A 16,713-nucleotide genomic window follows, 5' to 3' on the forward strand; every position below is an offset into this window, starting at 1 on the left:
TGTTTAATATTTACAAGTCGAAAATGAGGCTGAGTCGGAGAGTTACATGGTGTCATGAAAGAGGCGGGATATATGGTGCGCGACCCCCATGCTATCGTCGGTGTAGCAACTAGGTACACATAGATACCTATCAAAATGCCAAGCAAAGAAGGCAGCAAAATACCAGGATTACCGTGTTCACGCGTCTCGCGAATATAATATGAATAGACGATGTTATTGGACTGATTCTGTCTGCCCAATCCAGCCACGCATCAATCAGCTGAATGGTCCTCATAGGCTGTCCATCATCCGACCCCGCTTCAATTACTTGTATATTTGAGGCTCAAGGCTGCTCACTTTTCTATCCAAGCCCCCTCCTCCTGCTGCATCCAATGTTGACACCATGGACCTCGTTGAGAATTCCAAGATTATGGCCTCACGTCTGAAAGAGCGCCTAACCAATCTCGAAGCCCTGGAATTCGTTGGAAAGCCCAACATGAGTCTTCTGGCTATCACTACTACATGTGTTTTGACAATCGTGACCGGCTATTACGTCTTACGAAGACGAGCATTAATCACTAATTCCAAACGCCCCGAGAAACATATATGGTCAAGAGAGACCCGCGCGTATCGTGTTAGCGGAGTGCCTCTGGATTGGGATCGTGACAGATTGCGAACCTTTTTAAAGCACAGAGAGCTCGCAGAAGTGATTACTATAGATTCGATTGCCCGCGAAGCCAACATTGAATCACAAACCGCCACGGTTACACTCACAAACTCTTACATGCAACAGCGGCCCGGCAAAAGTCGCCAATTCTCGTTATCTGAGGAACATTACAATGACTCCCTGAACCTCAATCGATCCGTATCGGTTGAGAACAATTTTATTGGTCTAACAACTCTTTATGAGCCATCTGTGAGAGATCACAAGATTGAGTAAGTATCTATGCTTGGTTATATGCCAGTTTCTAATTCCCTCTCAGTGTTATCGCTTTATCTGGCCTCGGGGGCCACGCATTTGGGTCGTTCAAAGAGAGGGGAGGAACTCACATGTGGCTACGAGACTCACTTCCGGGGTATCTCACCTCAGAAACCGACAATAAGCCAATGGCGAGGGTTATGATATACGGTTACGAATCCGCTGTTCCTCAAAGCAAAAATATGCAAAATTTAGAGGACCTAGCCACCACATTTCATAGCAGCTTGCTCGCACTGGCAGCCGGCCCAACAACTAGACCAATCATCCTCATTGGCCACAGCCTTGGAGGACTTATCATCAAGCAGGTAAAAGACGCATATCTTCGGGTATAATGTTCATGTAAATAACATATATAATAGGCTTTAATATCTCTATCAAGATCATCCATTGCGGATGATCAGAAACTCATACGTGCCGTATACGGGGTCATCTTCTTTGGAACTCCACACGATGGTATGGACATTAGCTCTCTCATTCCCATGGTTGGGGACGGTCCGAACCGATTCTTGGTTGAGTCTATCAGCCGCATCAACTCGCAGATCATTAGTATACAGCAACGTGATTTTCACCATGCCCTAGGCAAAAAGGGTGATTCAGAAGTATTTTGCTTTTACGAAACATTGGAGTCGCCGACAGCACAACTGGTAAATGCCTCCAAATAAATACCATCATAAAGCTGAATTTACTCTAACCGAAGTACAGGACAAACTTGACGAATGGAAAATGATTGGACCTACAGCTGTTCTTGTTACCAAATCTTCGGCAACGCACTGTCGCCCATGGGAAGATGGCTCAGAGCACATCTGCGCCATTGCCCGTACACATTCTGACATGGTCAAATTTGGACCGCACGACCCCGACTACAGAAATGTATGGATGAGGATCAGAGGGCTCTCAAGGCGGGCTATCAGAGCCCGAGATCGTTTGCAAACAACAACGTCAAAGTGTACGTGATAAATGATGTAGATTAGGCGGTAACGTTTGCTAAGAGCAATCTAGTTCTGGTTCCGTACAGACAGAACCCAGATTTTGTTGGGAGATCCGATATTCTCGATAAACTCAAGTTGCAATTTGGTTTAGGCCAACAACCAGAGCATGAACTTTCCCAACCACGCAGAAGAGTCTCGCTCTACGGCCTCGGCGGTGTCGGGTACGTTTTGCATATTGGCTAATAATGAACAATTTTCTAACGTATAACAGAAAGACGCAAATTGCGTTAGCCTACGCGTACTGGATACGTGATATACACCCAGACATCTCCGTCTTCTGGGTTCATGCTAGCAATGCCGACCGTTTCCGCGCAGCTTATGCTTTCATTGCCGAGAAATGCAGCGTGCCGGGGAGAAACAACCCCGAAGCTAACATTTTATTGCTGGTCAAGAGGTGGCTGGAAGAGCAGAATAAAATTCAATGGCTTATGATCATCGACAACGTTGATGACATGGAACTGTTTTTCCCTTCTCAGAGAAGCGACGATCCAGAAGCTCATCAACAAGGCGACAAGCTGGCTCGGTACCTACCTGATTGCAATCACGGATCTATTCTCATTACAACAAGGAATAAGCAAGTTGGAGTCAAATTCGACCAAGGAAGCCCTCTGATTGAAGTCACCAAGATGACAGACGATGAGGCGCACCAGCTTGTGCAAGGCATCTTAAAGACGGAAGTATCTACACATGATACTATCCTTTTGGTGTCCAAACTTGAACATTTGCCACTCGCTCTTGCGCAGGCACTAGCATTTATTCAAGAAAACACCATATCTATTAGCGACTACATTCAGCTGTTAGACGGGGGAGATAATGCCCTCGTTGATCAGCTCAGCGAGTCTTTTGAACCTGTGGGGAGAGACTCTGAGACCCCACATGCAGTCACGGCAGCATGGATTCTTTCATTCCGACTGATTGAACGAACTCAGCCATTAGCAAGCGACGTCCTCTGTTTTTTGAGCTTATTACATCGACAAGCAATTCCGAAAACCTTCACAGAAGAACATTGCTATCAACAAAAGCCAGGATATGCTCAAGGTAGCGTGTCAGCAGGACTCATAAAGGCATTGGGTACTCTGAAGGCCTTTTCCTTCATCTCCGAAGGGAAGGACGGAAGTGTAGATATGCACCGGCTAGTCCAGCTAGTGACGCGAAAATGGCTCGTCAACCAGGGCCGGCTGGCCGAGTTTACTGAAAGTGCTATCACATTCGTGTCATATATTTACCCATTGGGAGAGTTTGACACTTATCAAGCATGCGTAAGATATCTTCCTCATGTCAATTCTGTGTTGGCTAGAGACGGAACCAATTCCAGAGCCGAGAGAATAGCCAAGGGAGGACTTCTACGTAAACTAGCCAGGTACTATTGCCACAAAGGAGAATGGAAGAATATGGAGCAAAATTTGCGGTTAGCAGCAAATATACAAGCACAAGAACTTGGAGAAGAACATCTCGAAACATTTATTATCAGAGGTGAACTTGTTCTGGCATGCCAGAAACAGGGTATGTTGAACGAAGCGGAAGACCTTGCGTTAGAGATACTTGAGACGGGGAAGCGAGTACTAGGGAAGGAGCATCCAGATGTACTTACTTGTCTGGCAAGTCTTTCTTTAATATATGAGCGCCAAGGCCGATTTGGGGAAGCAGAAGACCTGTTGGTACAGGTATCCGAGGCAAGGAAGCGAGTATTAGGGGAGGACCATTTATATACCATTGAAACTATAAGCAGCCTGACTAACATATATTTGCACCAAGGCCGACTCAAAGAGGCAGAAATCTCAGCATTAAGGGTAACTGAAATGAAGAAGCAAAAGCTAGGAGAGGACCATCCAAGGACGATTGCCGGTATGACAACCCTAGCATCAACATATGAGAGACAAGGCAGATTAAAGGAAGCAGAAGACATTGGGTCACACGCGACCAATTTAAGCACGCGAGTGCTTGGGGAGGACCATCCACAAACGCTAGCCAATAAAAGCAATCTTGCACACGTTTACATGAAACAAGGGAGATGGAAAGAGGCAGACGACCTGCAGATGAAATTGATGGAGACAATGAGACAAATATTCGGGTGGAGGCACCCTGATACACTTACTATCTTGAATAACCTTGCATCATCATGTCTCAGTCAAGGTAGATTGACGGAAGCAGAACACTTAGGGACACAGGTCTTGGAAGTAAGGAAGCGAGTGTTAGGAGAGAAGCATCCAGAGACGTGTACTAGTATGAGCAACCTTGCATCAATTTATGGGAAACAACAGAGATTGGAGGAGGCAAGAGACCTAGGGATTCAGTCCTTGGAGTTGAGGAAGAGTACATTGGGGGAAGAGCATCCGGATACTCTTCTCAGCAAGCATAATGTGGCCTACGACTTGGAGAAGCTGGGCAGATCTTCCGATGCCATAGCACTGATGGAGGAGTGTGTCTCCGCCAGGGAACGAATACTAGGGGGAGAACATCCAGATACGATGCTGAGCTTATCAATCTTGGAGGGTTGGCGGCGAAAAACTTCAAGTACATAGGTAGTCTTATTAAGTTTGTCATGTCATGGTAAATACCACGGTACAAATGTGATCACCTTCGCACGCCTATACCAGTTGTGCAATTATTCGGGACACATGATTGGGATGAAACTACTTTCAATCATGGGGTATTTAAACAAGTTGATGGCTCGTAACTTAACTCAAGCTTTGAGTACCGTGATGCAGCCTATTTGTGCACAGAAAACACTCCAAGTAGGAAAGGCATGTGGAGAAATTGTGTTGATTGCGAAACTGACATCTATCTTCGACTTTCATGAGGATTACACTAGGCAAAAAGAAAGCGACGCTTGTAATATACATATGTCACTCATCTGGGCGCTGCTGCTGCTGTAATAGGCATTTGAATGACAACCTGGAAACTTAATGGCCCGGTTACACTAGTAGTGTATCGCATCCCCGTATCTGATTACAAAATTTCCGAAACAAAGGCAACTCGGAAGCAAACACATCTTCCCAACGTGAGCTTTTAATCCCCCCCCTCCATCTTCTCTTATTGTTTTCCATGGAGAATAGGTCTTCATCATCTTTGTTGGCCAATCAAAATTAAGAGCCCTGTTTTCTGACACGATTGTATGGCGCAGGTATGGCAAGACAAATAGATTTGGTCGAGAAAATGCGGAGACTCCCGGAGCTTAAGGAGTTAGTGAACAACCAAGATTTCAAGTCGCTTGATTGGCCTGCCCAGCTGTGCAAATACTCTATTGGATCTAGTTTGATCTCGCTGCTCTTGTAGCGCTGACCTCATTCTCCCCTAACACCACTCATACTGCATCAGAGGTTTCGGCGTTAAGTGGCAAATGGTGTCCAAAAGTGAGCATATAAATCACCTCAATTGTCGCTGTTGTACATACATAGTTATTTACTGTTGTCACCAAATCCCACAGCCGCTTCAATATCATGTCGACTAAAATTATTCGGGTTGCGTTGGTTGGGCTATCAGCCAACGCAACTACATCGTGGGCCGCAGCAGCTCATCTGCCATACCTCCAATCCGCTCGAGGCCAGACTCAATATAAAATTGTCGCTCTTCTCAACTCTAGCAAAGAGGCAGCTGAAAAAGCTCGATCTCACTTCAATCTCCCTTCGACAGTCAAGGCATATGGTGACCCCGCCCAGCTTGCCGCAGATGATGAAGTCGACCTTGTTTCAGTTGTTACACGGGTTGATAAGCACTATTCCGCCGCCGAGCCATCTATTAGAGCAGGAAAGTCTGTGTACGTGGAATGGCCACTTACTGAGAGCTTGAAGCGAAGCGTCGCTTTGGTGGGTGAGAATAAGGGCCGCGACACGAGCATCATTGGCCTGCAGGGGAGACTCTCGCCGGTAGCATCCAAGGTCAAGGAGGTTCTGGCATCCGGTAGAATTGGAAAAGTCCTTGATAGCCAAGTTCGTGGCTTTAGTGCTATGGGACACGGCAAACGGCCAGGAACACTGGTTGAAGGTGGCATGGAGGACATGTTTACGCAACGAGCGATTGGAGGCAACCACTTTTCCATTTTGTATGCTCACATGATTGACCTTGTGCACTCTGTGCTAGGAGAGTTCAAGGATTTCCAGAGCAAGCTCCAAATCCGATGGCCAGAAGTCGAAATCGTTGATAAAGACGGCGTGAAGCTGCGTACACGACAAAGTGATATCCCGGATCTGATCGCCGCTCAAGGAGAACTTGCCCCTGGAGTTGCAAACATACAGGAGGGTGCAACTTTATCCGCGTTCTTCAGAAGCGGTCCAACATTCAAGGGCGAGTTACCATACACATGGTACATCCAAGGTGAAAAGGGAGAGTTGAAGATCACCAGCCCGATCGGACCAATTCTCCAAGCTGCTACTGTACCCGCAGTTAAGATTGAGCTTCACGACGCCATTACGGACGAGGTGACGGAAATTCCATGGGAGTCTGGATGGAAGGACTTTCAGAAAGAGTTGCAGGTACCAGGAGGGAAATTGGTGGGAGAGATGTACAACAGATATGCCCAGTGGTATCAGCAGAGCGACAAGGCGGCGGCTCCAGTGGGAGGAGACTGGCCGAGGCTGGAGGATGCCATTCGCAGACATGAAGAGCTTGATAAGATGTTGAATGACTTTGACAAGTCGAAATAAGATAGATACTATTAGTTTGAGCGTGTGAAGAGAATAGAATTTGAATATTCGGCGTCTTAGATACCTACCTAGGTAGCATGAGGTTACCAAATTAGGAAAGCAGCTCGCGTAACACTAGATGAGTGAGTTGATGCATGAATCACAATATATATACCATCAACATTATTTTTAACGTCTCCTTGATTGAATACAATATTTTCTCGTTTATATTTTCCATTAGACTCGTGAAAAATCGCTGGCTGCATGCCAATGCTGTTGAGTCTGATTGCGTGACTTCAATAGATGTCATACTACCTTACAGGGCTCGTGCGCTAAAGCTACAGAAGCACCTGTTTGCAAGTAGCTGGTACCCACCCCAAGAGCCCTGACGTAAGAAAGTTCCATCAGAGCTCCAGCTTCCATCAATTCTTTAGAGCTTGCTCGACACAGCTTGGCCAAGACATCAGTTCAATTGAAGCTTCATGCTCCCAACGCCATGGATGGCCTAGAGGAATTTGAGCAGAATCTCGCTGCCGAAAAGGCTGAGCGCGACAAGTCAGAGCAGGATCGCGAGCGACGCCATCACAAGCATCGACACCACCACCGTCGAGAGCGAGACGACGAAGACGGAGAACGCGAGGAGCGACACAGACATCGGCATCGAGACAGCGAGAGGGATCGTGAAAGAGGTAAAGGCAGAGACAGAGACAGAGACAGAGACAGAGACAGAGATCGCGAACGAGATCGGGATAGGGATAGGGACAGAGACAGAGACGACAATCGCCGTCGCCGACACCACGAGGACGATGACGATGACCGTCGACACAAGAGGAGCCGCCGTTCACGCGACGACGACGACGGAGCCGACGAGCAGCGCAGCCGGCGCCATCGAGACGATGAACGTCAAAAACCATCAGACGAGGAGAAATCTTCTGGTGACTCGAAGCCTCTGGAGCGAGATGCCTGGATGACAGCACCATCTGCCTTCGAAGTCGAACATGTCCATCGCCCTGGGCAGAACAAGCCCCGGTCGCCGACTCCAGAACCTCCCAAACGAGTGATATCTAGTCGCGAGATCAACAGAGGCCATCTTGAGGACCTAAACAGCGGCAAGTCGTCGTCTGGCTTGGAGCAGCCCTCCGCTAGGACAGTCGACTACATTTTTGGCGACGCTGGCTCATCATGGCGAATGACCAAGTTGAAGGCCGTCTACAATACCGCCGAGGAAACAGGGGAGTCAGTTGAAGAGATTGCTCTGAAACGATTCGGCAGCTTAGAATTCTTTGATGACGCGCGCGAAGAAAAAGAAGAGCTGGAACGGAGGCGATTATACGGCGAGGATGCCAAAACAAAAGACAAACCTACTGGAGAATTCTACAAGGAACGGATAAAGGATCAGAAAGCTTCGGAACCTGTCAGAGAAATCCGGCAAGGCGAGATTATACAAGAAAACCCAGCCCAGCCTGCTATTGTTCCAATGGATCAAACGGCGTTAAACAGACTTCGAGCTCAGATGATGAAGGCAAAGCTACGAAAAGCACCCAATGCCGCTCAACTAGAAGAAGAATACAACCTTGCAGCCGCCGCAGCAGCAGCCCCTCGCTCCAATGCACCTGAAGCAGTCGTGCTAGGTGTCATGGAGAGTCGCCAGCTCGCCGGCACTCGCGCAGAGGTCAAGGCTGTCGACACCAAGCGCGGCCGTGAGCGCGGCCTCGTCGAAGAAAACACAGACATGACGATTGAGCAAATGCTCCAGGAGGAACGCCGCACCAAGGGCCAAGCTGGAGGGGAAGGCCTGCGGCTCGCTGAGCGAATCGCCAAAGACGCCAAGTTCGACGATGATCTCGAGTACATGGATGAAAACGCCGAAAAGCTCGCGAAGCGCATACACAAGAGCGAGGTCAACCTCAAGAACATGGCCGTCAGCGAGTTCCAGAAGATGAACCGCATCCTGGAGAACTGCCCGCTATGCCACAAGGAGGACAAGGGACTGCCACCCATTGCGCCCGTCGTTTCGCTTGCTACGCGCGTCTTCATGACGTTGCCTACGGAACCTGAAATCAGTGAGGGAGGCGCCGTCATCGTTCCCACAGCGCATCGGAATAACCTCCTTGAATGTGACGACGACGAGTGGGAGGAGATTCGCAACTTCATGAAGAGCCTCACTAGGATGTACCACGACCAAGGCCGCGAAGTCATCTTTTACGAAAACGCCGCCGCGCCGCACAGGCACCTGCACGCCGCTATGATGGCCATTCCCATCCCTTACGACCAAGGCGCCATGGCCCCCGCCTTCTTCAAGGAGGCCTTTCTCTCATCTGACGAAGAGTGGTCTCAGCATCGTAAGATCATCGACACGGGCGCCAAAGCTCGGGACGGCATGGGCCGCTCGGCGTTTCGCCGGTGCATTGCCAAGGAGATGCCTTACTTTCACGTGTGGTTTACGCTGGATGGCGGTCTAGGTCATGTTGTTGAGAACGCGGATCGTTGGCCCAAGGGGGATCTTTTTGCGAGGGAGATTATTGGCGGGATTGTGGATGCTGATGCGCACATTATCAAGAAGCAGGGGAGGTGGGCGAAGCTTGATAATAGGGTTGATGGGTTTAAGAAGGGGTGGAGGAAGTTTGACTGGACGAGGGTGTTGGCTGATGCCTGAGAGGGAAGTAAATCATCTTATGAGTCTCGATATACATCGTCTATGTGCTGTAATTCAAGGGTTGAACGGGTGATGGTATTCATTGGCAGAATCATGTCTATAAACAATCATCAAAATCCAGGAGAAACTCAAGCACGACATTCATATTCATCTATGTGAGCAAGAAGAGAAATATTATTAACAAGAAGTATATCGCCATGTACGCTGATGCATTCAGACCTGACATAAAGATGGCACAATCCGTAGATAATAAGAAAAAAAAAATAGTAAAACAAGATGGTCATCGCATATTTCTCATAGGTGCTCGCTTCGCTTGCTCCTCCTCTCCACTCTCGGGGGTATCTATCTTCTCTTCTTCCTTTGCCATCTGCCGCCGGAAATATCTAAATCCAAACGGTCCAAGGCTTAAGCTGTAAAACTCCAACGGCCCTAAAAACTCCATATTCCATCCTCCCAATTAAATAGTATTAAACTTGAAGTAAAAAAAATCCTCTCAATATATGACCAGTTATATCTCGATCAAAGAAGTATATGCCAAAGACCGCGCAAGCTTACTTGCCTGGGGCTCCTCGTCGTCCTCTCTCGCGCTCCTTTCCTTCACTCGCCGCTGCTTTCACCGAGTCTTCCCACTCTCTGCTAATCTCCATCAACACGGAGCCCATGACTGTGGCGCTTGCCATTAATCCGTGCCCTTCTCCTTCGAGAACGCGGACTTCGCACCGGCGCATGGTCTTGCCCAGCCACTTGACATTCTCGACAGGTACTCTAGTATCTCTACTACCATGGCGAATAATCACAGGGCGGGTAATGTCGACGTATCGGAAGCCAATGGTATGCCGTCTTTCCAGACAGATAAGCAAATCGACTGCTGGATTCGCATTCGTCGTAGCAAGTTCCCAAATGGCATGGGTCAGTCGTATATCATAAGTTTGTTGTCGCTCCTTTTCAGCGAGGGGATCCATAACTGGAGGCGCGTCGCTGCCAGCAGGAACTTGAGGCAGCGCCTTGTCCAAACCGTCAGCAGCGTTGGTAGCTGCAAAATCCCCATCATTGACCAGTGTCCCGTTTGAATCCTTGCCATCCGCGGCTTGGTTCGCATTCTCCTTGTCTGTGGACGGTGTGGCATTTCGGCTATTTCCATCTTTCTGTCCCGCTTTGCGCTTCGTTCGGCGAGGGTTCTTTGGCAGAGAGCTTGTAATGGATGAGCTAGTTGCCGACATGAAGCTGCTGTTGGCCGCCTTGAGGAAAGAGGTTGGCAACACCCGTAGAATTCTCTGAGCAGTTGGAAGCGTGTGTGACGGCGGATTAGCCTGCGAGGATCCAAAAACGTTCATCTGCGAAGGCGGAATCCAAGGTGCCAGAAGGTGAATTTTGCCCCGGATGTGCTGGGGCATGCGAAGAGCCGTGGCCAAGGCGTAGATGGCGCCAGCAGAGTGAGCCATGAGAGAGAATTTGGTGATTTTTAGGGTCTGACAAATTGCGTATACATCATCTATCTATCGGTAAGCAGGCATTCATGCATCAAGATTGCGTCAATCTCGTCAAGGCGTCGCAACTTACCAGGCCAACTGAGCGGTGTGCTTGTCCCGTCAGTATAAGGCTCACTGTCTCCCACCCCAGGTCGATCAGGTGTAATAAGACGAAGCCTCAGCGTCAACGCCAGCTCATCATAAAACGCAGTAATGTATCTTGTCAAGCCCATTCCTACACAGCAGAAAACTGCAAATCCTTCCGGGTCTCCAACCTCTGAGAACGAAATGATTCGGCCGGTTTGAGGATGGCGAATTTTCTGGGATAAGCGCGGCGAGCAAAGGTATGATTCAACAGCATCATCAATTGAATCAGCAGATTGGGGTCGCTCATAACCTGTGGGCTTGACAGATTGAGCGGGCTCCTCGGGTCGTTTGTTCTCTTGTGGAGTGAGCGGCGCAGAGAGGCGCTTTAGTCTGGAGCTGCTGCGCTTCAGGCGAAGCCCTTCGTTGGGGCCAGGATGTGTACGTGTAGAGAGCCGATGGTCTTTGCGATCAAGCTCATCTCGTCGGCGTCCCTGCGAGACAGATGGGAAGGGAGCCCCATCGTCCTCGAGCTCGTCCGGTCTCTCTTCTGCGATATAATCCACACTCAGATACGTACTAGATGCCTTCGTCCTTAGCTTTGGGGGAGCAATCTCTTCGACGTCGTACAAAAACGTCTTGCCGGTGTCTGAATCTGAGCGTCGGTGCTTCATTTTCGAAAAGTCGCGGCCGTAACCCGATTCGGTGGTTTCGACGATCTTATCACTTATAGATGCCTCGCCCTCTTTCATTGATCGTCGGGTACTGGCTCGTTTTCTACTTGAGCTCGAGTTGCGCAGACTCGAATCACGGACCGGGATGTGATGCAGGCCGTCTCCCAGTAGGGAATCATCAGTAGTAATTGGCGCTGGTTCCTCGTTGATGGCGCCTCCCGCAAAGAAATTATCCGTCTTGCTTGCGCTGTGAATGCTACTCCCTGCTGCTGCTGAACTGCCGCCAACTATGGGGGTAGAAGAAGCTCGTCTCCTATCGATTTGCGGCTCACGAAGGTGCTCTTTAGAGCCCATATAGCTGAGCACCTTGCTGCCTCGACTAGACTTTTTCCCCCAGCTATCGAGTGACCGGCGTGGCCTAAGCTCCGGATGCGGCGCTGAGCCACGTTCTACAGATAGATTTCCGATACTGCGGGCATCATCATTCTTGGATGCAAAGGAGCCCGTTGACGAGGGGCGAGAAGTTGCGGCGCTACGTATAAAGGATCTGAAGCCACTCTCACGGCTGGTGCTGCGGTGGCTCCGAGGGCTCTGCGGCGCGGTCAAAGGGGAGAAACCGCTCGGGGGTTTGGCGGTGCGGATAACAGGCGGGCTAGCAGCAAGATCGTCGAGGGATACGGGCACAGCGTGGTCTTCATGAAGAGAACGCTGTTTGTACGCTCCGTAGTCGACACCGAAACTACCAGAGCCGCGCCTGGAGTTGGAATGGGGACCGGGATTTGGGCTCGTTGGCAGGGACAGATTCGTGGGCACCAAGCCGTTGTCGAAGTGGTGGTTGGCAGGCTCGGCAATGGCGCTAAGGCTCTGGATGAGGCTGGAGATGATTTCCGGGCTGCCAGGAGGAATGGCGTATCGTTTCCGGGCGGCAGAGGTGGGCGTTGACGATATGCGGCTGCGCTGGGACGAGTGAACCCGATGGGTGCGTGTTGGGATAGGGGGCATGGTATCTATAGAGGTGCGATCCATGGTTTATGGTGGGCAGCAGCGGCCAGCCGCAGGGCGACGTGTCCAACGGGCCTGAGACGGCGAGTGTCTAATGTCGACCGACGGGAGTGTCTCGCCTGGCTGCAACGCAGGTGAAATTGGCGCACGCAGCCACGTTCTTCTGGCCCCGGCGGCAGCAAACAAACGTCTGTGAGCGTCTTGGTTGTGCATGAATGAATTCCCTTTCCCCCACACTCGCACTCGCACACGGGGACACGGTGCAGGGCAATCCAACCAATGCCAGTGAACCCGGGCCGTCGAGAGACAAAAAAAGAAAAAAAAGAAGGGTTTTTTCTTATTTTCAGCTGTGAGGCGTGCGATAGTCTGAGCTCGGATGCAGCTTAAAGACAAAGAGGGCGGAGACGAGCGGTTCGGAGCATGGACCGTCAGTCACTCAGCGGCGCTTGAGACAAAGAAGGCTGGGAGATTTGACCGGAGACTAGCACAGTCCAAACGTTAGCTGCGTCGTCTATTCAAGATGCAAATGCAAACGAAAATGCAAATGCAAATTGTGTATCCGGGTTGCACTCACGCATCTGCAGGTCGAGGAGATATTCACGCGCGCTGTGTGTCTGAGACACGCGGGCACAAAAGACACGCACAAAGCACAAAGACAAAAAAGCCAGCCAGCAGCAATCACGAACAAGACAAGGACAGAAAGCAACGGAACAGAACAGAGCAGCACAATCGTTCAATAGCTGCCTTGTTAGCGGGCTCACGGGAGATTTGACAATTGATAGACGGCCCCCTTTCGACAGTCCCGGCCCACACCAATCAATCATCACCTCAGGTTTCTGGCTGCAGGCACGGGATCACGGATTTGGCTGCTGCAAGGACCGGGATCCCACGAAGAGCCCCTGCGGCTGGAGAAGCGATCGAAGCACTGATTCGGTCGCGCGAACGGGCTGGAGACGGAGTCGCGGCCGCTGATTTGGTGGCGTGGGCAGGGATTCCAAAATTTGTTTTTTCTCGTAGTCTGGTGGAGAAGGATTGGACGAGTTAGAGCTTGGAAGGGTTTGTAGCTTGTAGGGGTCCGGGTCCGGCTGCAAGTTGACCCCATTCCGAGCCTTCTTCTTTTCTCGTCGTGATAGCTGAGCTGCACGCTACTGTAAGTCCATAGTTACATGCAGCTTGTGTTTAATGCCGAAGCTGTGCATTGGTAAGTAGGCAAATAACCAAGGTTAGCCGTTAAAGTACAAGCTGGACAATCCCGATGGACTGTCTGTCCTGCTGCTTGCTTGTCGTATACAGACAGGGATTGTGCCCGGCATTTGTGCGACTGTGGTGATACGTTTGGAGTCTCTAGACAGCTACACGACGCCCCAAGCTAACAGCCCCCCCTAGCACAAGAAGCTCAACAAGTCCGCTGCCGATCTACAACAGGTAATTAATTGTTTGAAATGAGGCAAGTTGGGGCAGATGACATCAATGCGACGGGCAAGCTTTATTTCATCCGTCCAGTAGTGATGTCAGAACAGATTGCAATTATACGGCCATTCCGATGAAGTAGACGGCAGTTGAGAGCCAAGAAAAAGCATTGTCGAACTGGATTATTCAGGGAACGAGCAGCAGTTAACCGTAAAGAAACAATATTATCAGGATCTTTTCATAGCACACAGCTATTAGGAGCCTTTGAAGCTACACAAGTATGGCACTGAGGTTAGTTGAAGCTCTCACCAAGTTTGCTGGCCTACCCGGGAATGCTATACGAAAATGCAGTTCAGTTCATGTAATTGATTGATACGAGACTCGGTGGATACCTCTCATATTACCTGCGTATTACCTATCGAATCTCAAATCATTTCGTCTTTGGTAGCTTTTCGGTAGCTAAATTCCGATTTGGTACCTACAATCAACGGCGGGAGCTTCATCTTTAAGCTTTGGGAGCTGCGTTGCTTTTATCAGCAGTCGAATCGTCAAAGTCGTCTAGAGTCTGAGTGGCTTACACTGTGGGCAAACACAACAAGGCATCTACTGCCCAAAAATAGTTTAGTGCCTAGATCTCCAACTCCGAGATGTGTAATCCGTTTCATCGATGATTTGGCAGACGAATTGCCAAAGTCGAGCAGTTGTAGCTCCCATTCTCCATTCCAGACGGACTCATGACTCTTCCCTTGTATTTCTCTGAAGAACATGTGTCCAAATCGGGTTGGCATTGTTGTAAATGATCCTCACTAATAACAGCTATTAAATCCAACATCGAATGACAATGGAGGCACCCGCGACTTTCTCCTGGGTGAGTTACGACAATCACAGAGTCCCTCAGGATCCCAAGTCGCGCACCTTGATCCGTCGCCATGCCATGAAAAATGTGGCCACCACAAGAAAACAAAGGAAAAATTATCGCGGGAATACTATCCAATATCCAGAGTCCGTGTTACGTGGAGAAGAGAATCCAAGTCTTCGTCATGCCTCTAAGCCCTCTGGGAAAGGAGGCAAAAGCCAGTCACGCAAGCATAAGCCGACAAAGAAGAAGAAATTGGTAGGCGACGACACACAAGCCATGAAACAGCAAATCGTACGCCTTCATACGATATTTGTTAATGACGTCGAACGGAAAATGAATGCCGAGTTTCCCATCTTGGAACTGATAGCGCCCTTAACAAGTCTGCATCTCGGATTCGCTAGCATCTCCTGCTTCACCTCCAATTCCGGACGGGCTGGAGATGTGCTTTCTTCATCGCCGCTGTCACATCTTCAAAGCCGAAGGCTACTATCCTATTTACCTAGTCGATATGGAAAGGTCGCTGCCTTGACCTACACCGTCGATTGCCTTGTTGCAAGATTGAATCAGATTACGCGGAATTCGGTCACGAACTGCACTTCTGAGGAAGAAGATGGAATGGTCTTTTGTCACTACGCCAAGGCTTTGAATGAAGTTCAGAAAGCAATCGATGACGATGCACTTCGAATGTCTCAAGAGACGCTGTACGCCACAGAGTTGCTTGGAATCTTTGAGGTACGGTGCTCATGAACCCAACGCTCGGCTGATGTCGCGTTAGTCTCTCTGCTAATCTGTCACATTCTCTCACCTTGTATAGCTTCTAAATCCTCAACCACAAATGAATTCTTGGATATGTCATGCTGGAGGCGCTGCCCGGCTGATTCAGCTTCGCGGTCCCGACAGGTTTCAGACAGACTTTGAATTAGCTTTGTTCATGGCCCATATTGGCCCGATAGTACGTCTACATATTATTGCTGGTGGTATAGTTACAAAGAGACCTCGTGATTGACTCGCCGTGTTTCAAGGTCACCGAAGCATTCCTCAGCAATAAACTCTGTTTCCTAGCCGAAGAGCCATGGAAAAGAGTCCTACGCGCCGCCATTTGCAACGACCCATCGATCCCTTCGACACAGAGCGAGCTCATGCATGAACTGTGGTCCAGTCTCGTCTACGGACCAAACATATTCAAGCTGGTCACAGATTTGGTCCTGGCGCCCGTCGAGCCCCGGCCATCCATCATCGAAACGACAATCAAGCGCATCCAGAGGGACCTTGATCACTTGGACATGTGGGCAGGCTTATTGCGAAAACACAAAACTGTGGCAGAGAAAATTTGTTCAAAAGATAGTCCTTTGATGGCACCAAAATTTGCTACTCACTGGGATTCTTCAAGAAGGTATATGCCGTGGCAGGTCTTGCTAGGCACTCATACCATGTGCAGCATGCTGAAGAGGCGACTATTGACTTCTCTTGCTCCATCTCGCTATCCTCACATTGAGTCGGAGTGTCAATCACTGGCTAGACTGGCCATGGGGCTGGATTCCGACACAGCTGCTCCAAGCAATGGAATTGACCTTCCAGGAGGACTGTTTATGGCGCAAACTATCTGGGTAGCTAGAGCTGTCGTCAATACAAAGACTATGTGGTGCGAAACTGCGACAGGAATTAACAAAGCGGGAGTACAGGATGGGCAGCAAAGATCAATGATTGAGAAGTGGAAGTTTAGACTCTGGTGTAAAGAGCTCGGGAGAACGGGAATGTAAACGGTGTTGCGCCTTTCAACTTCAACGAGCTGACTGATTGACGATATCACGAGAAGGGAGGAGAATCGGCGGGCTGGCGTAATTGCATTTTGGTAAATGATGCTTGGAGTTTGAACAGTTCATTTGCTTATTCATAGTACCACATTAACAGCCTTCACTTATTCACTAGGAGTATTAAACTTTCACAGTTCATCATACTTGAAGTTATTTTTCACTTGGTCCTAGACTAC

General features: G+C 49.4%; 5 protein-coding genes across 5 annotated transcripts; 4 read left to right on the top strand and 1 right to left on the bottom strand.

The window, feature by feature from the left end:
* The first annotated feature begins 121 nt into the window (after positions 1–121).
* Positions 122–4,489, top strand: V8C40DRAFT_252626 (alpha/beta hydrolase). Its single transcript, XM_083217437.1, has 6 exons — positions 122–915; positions 963–1,263; positions 1,318–1,602; positions 1,661–1,904; positions 1,958–2,108; positions 2,159–4,489. Exons 1-6 carry the CDS (start codon positions 383–385, stop codon positions 4,467–4,469), a joined length of 3,825 nt encoding a protein of 1,274 aa, XP_083070213.1. The 5' UTR covers positions 122–382; the 3' UTR covers positions 4,470–4,489.
* A 514-nt stretch (positions 4,490–5,003) lies between these two features.
* On the top strand, positions 5,004–6,700 carry V8C40DRAFT_252630 (Gfo/Idh/MocA family protein). Its single transcript, XM_083217438.1, has one exon. It carries the CDS (start codon positions 5,388–5,390, stop codon positions 6,588–6,590), a length of 1,203 nt encoding a protein of 400 aa, XP_083070214.1. The 5' UTR covers positions 5,004–5,387; the 3' UTR covers positions 6,591–6,700.
* Positions 6,701–7,221: 521 nt separating this feature from the next.
* Positions 7,222–9,449, top strand: V8C40DRAFT_252637 (CwfJ C-terminus 1-domain-containing protein-like protein). The gene has a single exon (XM_083217439.1). The coding sequence runs from the start codon at positions 7,537–7,539 to the stop codon at positions 9,223–9,225; it is 1,689 nt and encodes a 562-aa protein (XP_083070215.1). The 5' UTR covers positions 7,222–7,536; the 3' UTR covers positions 9,226–9,449.
* Positions 9,450–9,708: 259 nt separating this feature from the next.
* V8C40DRAFT_70393 (alpha/beta fold hydrolase) lies at positions 9,709–12,654 on the bottom strand. Its single transcript, XM_083223330.1, has 2 exons — positions 10,786–12,654; positions 9,709–10,717 (listed from the first exon to the last, which is right to left on the bottom strand). Exons 1-2 carry the CDS (start codon positions 12,476–12,478, stop codon positions 9,777–9,779), a joined length of 2,634 nt encoding a protein of 877 aa, XP_083070216.1. The 5' UTR covers positions 12,479–12,654; the 3' UTR covers positions 9,709–9,776.
* Positions 12,655–14,529: 1,875 nt separating this feature from the next.
* On the top strand, positions 14,530–16,655 carry V8C40DRAFT_70405 (uncharacterized protein). Its single transcript, XM_083223331.1, has 3 exons — positions 14,530–15,455; positions 15,538–15,675; positions 15,746–16,655. Exons 1-3 carry the CDS (start codon positions 14,700–14,702, stop codon positions 16,481–16,483), a joined length of 1,632 nt encoding a protein of 543 aa, XP_083070217.1. The 5' UTR covers positions 14,530–14,699; the 3' UTR covers positions 16,484–16,655.
* The last annotated feature ends 58 nt before the right edge of the window (positions 16,656–16,713 follow it).

The sequence above is a fragment of the Trichoderma camerunense genome (genome assembly GCF_050948025.1).
Source record: "Trichoderma camerunense strain CBS 138272 chromosome Unknown V8C40scaffold_16, whole genome shotgun sequence".
Lineage (NCBI taxonomy): Eukaryota > Fungi > Ascomycota > Sordariomycetes > Hypocreales > Hypocreaceae > Trichoderma > Trichoderma camerunense.